The sequence below is a fragment of the Electrona antarctica genome (genome assembly GCF_951216825.1).
Source record: "Electrona antarctica genome assembly, chromosome: 17".
Classification (NCBI taxonomy): Eukaryota; Metazoa; Chordata; class Actinopteri; order Myctophiformes; family Myctophidae; genus Electrona; species Electrona antarctica.
In genome coordinates this window covers 625,309-631,308 of record NC_136798.1, presented here as the reverse complement: position 1 = coordinate 631,308, position 6,000 = coordinate 625,309, and the positions used below count along the sequence as shown (strand labels likewise).

The 6,000-nt window shown below is 41.8% G+C and overlaps 1 protein-coding gene across 2 annotated transcripts in view; it reads left to right on the top strand.

Annotated features, from left to right (window-relative positions):
- LOC306940967 (C-1-tetrahydrofolate synthase, cytoplasmic-like) overlaps positions 1 to 6,000 on the top strand; it is a 35,188-nt gene that overhangs the window by 1,941 nt on the left and 27,247 nt on the right. For both annotated transcript variants that reach the window (XM_079526260.1, XM_079526261.1), the window contains exons 2-3: positions 1,726 to 1,828; positions 2,054 to 2,138. In XM_079526260.1, the coding sequence (XP_079382386.1) occupies positions 1,728 to 1,828; positions 2,054 to 2,138 (186 nt within the window). In that variant the 5' untranslated portion in view covers positions 1,726 to 1,727. The remainder of the gene's footprint in view (positions 1 to 1,725; positions 1,829 to 2,053; positions 2,139 to 6,000) is intronic.

Genomic DNA, 6,000 nt, shown 5'->3' with positions numbered 1-6,000 from the left:
TCGGCCCAAAGAATTGTGTTTGTTGTCATGATTTGTCACGACTCGAGTTGGCTTTGTCCACGGCGTAAACGTCTTTAAATAAATACTTTCTGAAATGTCTATGAGGAAAATGAACGGAGAATAATTTCCTGGTCCATGGTAGGGGGCGGGACTGCGACGCTCTATAGTGCTGCCAGAATTGGCCAAAAATGACATTGGAATATTCCTTTTAAAACACCACATGGATTCGAACGAATTTCAACTCAACTCAACTCAACTTTATTTATATAGCACATTTGACATGACCAGGTTCAGAAACAACAACAATACAATATAGACAGGCATTTAAAACATGAAAACAAACAGGCATTTAGAAGAAATTAAAGCAAGAATATACAATATAAGCAGGCAATACAAAAGAGTAAACAAAGCAAACTATTGCACTAGTGAAGGGGGCGGGGCTACTTCAACTGTCGTTAAACGCCAGGGAGAAGAAGTGGGTTTTAAGCAGATATTTAAAAGTTATGATGGACTGGGCAGCTCTGATATGAAAGGGCAAAGTGTTCCAGAGCCTGGGGGGGCAGCCGCCGCGAAGGCTCCATCACCCTTGGATCTTCTGTTGGTCACTATCACATCTAGTTTGAGCTGGTCGGCCGACCTCAAAGCCCTAGGTGCAGGTTGTAATTTGAGATGAGGTCTGCAAGGGATGAGGGTGCTAACCCATTTGAGATGAGGTCTGCAAGGGATGAGGGTGCTAACCCATTTGAGATGAGGTCTGCAAGGGATGAGGGTGCTAACCCATTTGAGATGAGGTCTGCAAGGGATGAGGGTGCTAACCCATTGAGATGAGGTCTGCAAGGGATGAGGGTGCTAACCCATTTGAGATGAGGTCTGCAAGGGATGAGGGTGCTAACCCATTGAGATGAGGTCTGCAAGGGATGAGGGTGCTAACCCATTTGAGATGAGGTCTGCAAGGGATGAGGGTGCTAACCCATTTCCAATGATTTCGAATGTCGAATGTATATGATTTTAATATGAATATGATATGAATATTGCAGCCTAATATGCTGTAAAACTTTCTCGTTCTTCATCTATATGGTCCGGTCCTGTATGGGCTGTGGTTGGTGCTGAGAAATGCACTCTCTTGAATCTTGCGAGATCAAATGAATGATTCATAATTATCTTAATAGCCTAATTTTTGTATAATGTTTTAGTTTACGTGGCACAGAGTCTCGCCAGAACTCACACAGCAATTTAATTGTCATTTTTTTAATTCGAATCTTAATTTAATAAATACAAAATATGGAATATTCGATGGCAGCACTAAACCCTAACTCTCTGACCCTAACGCTAACCTCAGTCTTAACCGGCCACGCTAACCTCAGTCTTAACCGGCCACGTTTTCTCTCTTCCCGCGGAGTAAGTTCAGTTCTGCGTCCCCTCACCTCACCATGTCTGTCCTATATGTGTCCTCACCATGTCTGTCCTTGTGTCTTCCAGACATGCTGTCCTCTGTGTCCTCACCATGTCTGTCCTATATGTGTCCTCACCATGTCTGTCCTATGTGTCCTCACCATGTCTGTCCTTGTGTCTTCCAGACATGCTGTCCTCTGTGTCCTCACCATGTCTGTCCTATATGTGTCCTCACCATGTCTGTCCTTGTGTCTTCCAGACATGCTGTCCTCTGTGTCCTCACCATGTCTGTCCTATATGTGTCCTCACCATGTCTGTCCTTGTGTCTTCCAGACATGCTGTCCTCTGCAGGCTTGGCGCTGCGCCGCTGGGCGTCTGGGTGCCAAGGCGGCCGGCGCACCCTGGCAACCGTTATCTCTGGAAACAAGACCTCCCAGTGAGTTCCACACTTTACTACTATTTGCAGAAAGCACAGCAGAATAATTTACAATGTAGGCATTTTATCAGACGCTCTTAATGCAGAGCGGTTTACAGTAAGCAAGAACAATTAACACAAGATAATACATCTGTCTGTCTGTCTGTCTGTCTGTCTGTCTGTCTGTCTGTCTGTCTGTCTGTCTGTCTGTCTGTCTGTCTGTCTGTCTGTCTGTCTGTCTGTCAGGCTGGTCAGAGAGCGGCTGAAGAAAGACGTGGAGAAGATGAGAAAGGAGGTTCCAGGCTTCAGACCAGGACTAGTAGTATTACAGGTACTTCAGACCAGGACTAGTAGTATTACAGGTACTTCAGACCAGGACTAGTAGTATTACAGGTACTTCAGACCAGGACTAGTAGTATTACAGGTACTTCAGACCAGGACTAGTAGTATTACAGGTACTTCAGACCAGGACTAGTAGTATTACAGGTACTTCAGACCAGGACTAGTAGTATTACAGGTATGTCAGACCAGGACTAGTAGTATTACAGGTACTTCAGACCAGGACTAGTAGTATTACAGGTACTTCAGCTAGTAGTATTACAGGTACTTCAGACCAGGACTAGTAGTATTACAGGTACTTCAGACCAGGACTAGTAGTATTAAAGGTACTTCAGACCAGGACTAGTAGTATTACAGGTACTTCAGACCAGGACTAGTAGTATTACAGGTACTTCAGACCAGGACTAGTAGTATTAAAGGTACTTCAGACCAGGACTACTAGTATTGCAGGTACTTCAGACCAGGACTAGTAGTATTACAGGTACTTCAGACCAGGACTAGTAGTATTACAGGTACTTCAGACCAGGACTACTAGTATTACAGGTACTTCAGACCAGGACTAGTAGTATTACAGGTACTTCAGACCAGGACTAGTAGTATTACAGGTACTTCAGACCAGGACTAGTAGTAGTACAGGTACTTCAGACCAGGACTAGTAGTATTACAGGTACTTCAGACCAGGACTAGTAGTATTACAGGTACTTCAGACCAGGACTAGTAGTATTACAGGTACTTCAGACCAGGACTAGTAGTATTACAGGTACTTCAGACCAGGACTAGTAGTATTACAGGTACTTCAGACCAGGACTACTAGTATTACAGGTACTTCAGACCAGGACTAGTAGTATTACAGGTACTTCAGACCAGGACTAGTAGTATTACAGGTACTTCAGACCAGGACTAGTAGTATTACAGGTACTTCAGACCAGGACTAGTAGTATTACAGGTACTTCAGACCAGGACTAGTAGTATTACAGGTACTTCAGCTAGTAGTATTACAGGTACTTCAGACCAGGACTAGTAGTATTACAGGTACTTCAGACCAGGACTAGTAGTATTAAAGGTACTTCAGACCAGGACTAGTAGTATTACAGGTACTTCAGACCAGGACTAGTAGTGTTACAGGTACTTCAGACCAGGACTAGTAGTGTTACAGGTACTTCAGACCAGGACTAGTAGTATTACAGGTACTTCAGACCAGGACTAGTAGTATTACAGGTATTTCAGACCAGGACTAGTAGTATTACAGGTACTACTACTACTACTACTGCTACTACTACTACTGCTGCTGTCCACTAACACACTGTCCACTAACACAGTGTTTCCCAACCTGTGTGCCGCGGCACTTTACTGTGCCGTTTGATGTGTCCAGGTGTGCCGCCTGATTTGACCGAAAATAACACTAACCCTCCCCCGAAAGCAATCGTTGTTGTTGTCACACGTCTAACCATTAGACGTGCGATAACAACAACTACGGAACAATAGACTGTAATGACCCTCGGCCATTGAAATGTTAATGCCAAAGAGATGCATCCAGAAGACGCTACATTTCGCCCCCTCCAGTAAGACTGGAGCGCACGTAGACAGCAGACACATACAGTCCTACATGTCCCGACCCAAACACTGAGGAGGTAAAGTAAACGTGACGTTGTTGTGATTAAACATAATGTGCCACGAAAAATAGCTGTCCAAGAGCCAGGACCCCAAATCTGGGGTCATCTGTACCGATGGGGTGAATAAGTCTCATAGTGATTTTTGGGAAGGTATACATCCCTAGTGCTAGGAAAAATGTGATAGCATTGCATCTGTGGTAGCTTTCTGTGTGTTATGACTCCATTTATAACCACATGCCAAAACTCAATTTTCTAAATCCGAATGGAGCATTCTACTTCAAACTGATGGTTCTCTCCTATTATTGATCATATATCTTTGAAGAATGGTTGGGATACAGCTCAGACTATATATTTCTCTGAAAAGTTGTTAAAATTAGCACATCTAGAAATGTTATCTATTACAGGAGAGACAACATATAGGGACTATATATTACATGAGACGTACTTCTGTTTTCATGAAAGATGCAGCACAAAGGTTCCCTCTGTAAATAACTGTAAATAAATCTTAGAACATAAATTATAATGAAATGTTTTATGAAGTTCAATAAACTAAATATAGTGTAAGTGTACAGTGTAAGTAATGCATAAGATAACTTTCCGTTCACCATTACATCACCTTTTAGTCCATTTGACACTTCTATCTGTTCAATACCAAACCTAATAATGCTGTTTCATATTACGTTTTTGTTGTTGATTTGTATTTGGGGACAATTTTAGCTTGGTTGCCCAAACTTTGGTAATTGGCATAATCAAAAAAGGCCTTTATATCAGGTCAATCTCACATGTTAAAGGTCTGGTCAATGAAATAGAAACATATTTCTATTTCTATAACAACTTATACTTATACATTTGTAATAATAGCATAAGAAAATATGATAATATTTATCTTTTGCAACTACATTCAATATCTGTAAGCTTCAACTCATAATCAGGAACATAAAGTCAACCCACCACATCCCCCTAGCCCTCCTGATTGGCAGCAATATCTTACCCAAATCCTGATCTACCTCATCGTCTCTTTATTATCAACATCACTTCTCATTTGTAGCTTCAACATCTCATCAGGTGTCAGGTCACCCTTAGCAAAATGTGGATCTCCCATCCAAATTGTGTGACATCACCTGAACTTTCAAATTGAGCTTGGTGGTCTGCCACATTCCACTTGTATATGAGTACAACTGTCATGGTACAACAGCAGCAACAGATTGTTACATTGTGACACCCAACTCACCCAGCACATCAGGGTAGTCTGGGAAGTTCCCTGCCAGCAAAGTATGTTGTGCTCTGATCTTGCCTTTGCACATGGATATGAGGTTGCACAGGACTGTCCCATTGAAGGTCGTTAATGTCAAGGCAATTATGTTTATGCACTGTCAAATAGGTCTACATCTATTCTATGGTAACATATAGCTGTATAGTCATATTATCCTGCTCATTACTGTGCACAAATGTATACATCTTTGTGTTTGAGCACAAATGCATTTTGAGAACCCCCACATTTTCAGTAAAGCGTGCACGCTGTGCGGCACCCCACACACCATCATTCTACAGTTCAATCTAGTTGAATACCCCTGCTGTAGGTTACAACAACAAACAGCTGCATATCAATGGTAAGGTGAATACTGTGCATGTCAACCAGTGACCATACTGTATCTGCTGCATGCTTGGACACACCTGCTTATGAGACAGACATTGACCTGACCTTTAGCACATAAGATTGACCTACTTATAAGAAATTGATTTTATGTGACAGTTATTCTGTTCATTTTGTAATTGTAATGTTTTTACATAATGCAGTACAATAGAACATCACTTTGGGTGTGGTATGGACACCATTTTGGATTTGGCAATACATAATTAACTAGTGATGGGAGATTAATCGGCAAACACATCGGTATCGGACGATTTGAGTTGTTTTTAGATTAATCGGTTTGATTAATCAGACCGATTACGTTTTTCAATAAATGATATAACACCATTTAGGTCAATGTTATATAGGCTAACAATAACCCCCCCCCCCCCCCCCCGCCATGATGGATAAGGGGTCAGGACAACGAGATACTTATTGTGGTACTTATTGTAAAATTACTTATACTGGATCTCTTGTCCACTAGTCTCTGGAACAACATATTTTCAGATGGGGGTTGGTGGCCAATTACATATAATTTTTGGGGTCCTTGACATGAAATATTGAGCACCACTGATATAGAAACATGAGGTATTTCAGAAAACTGACAGAAT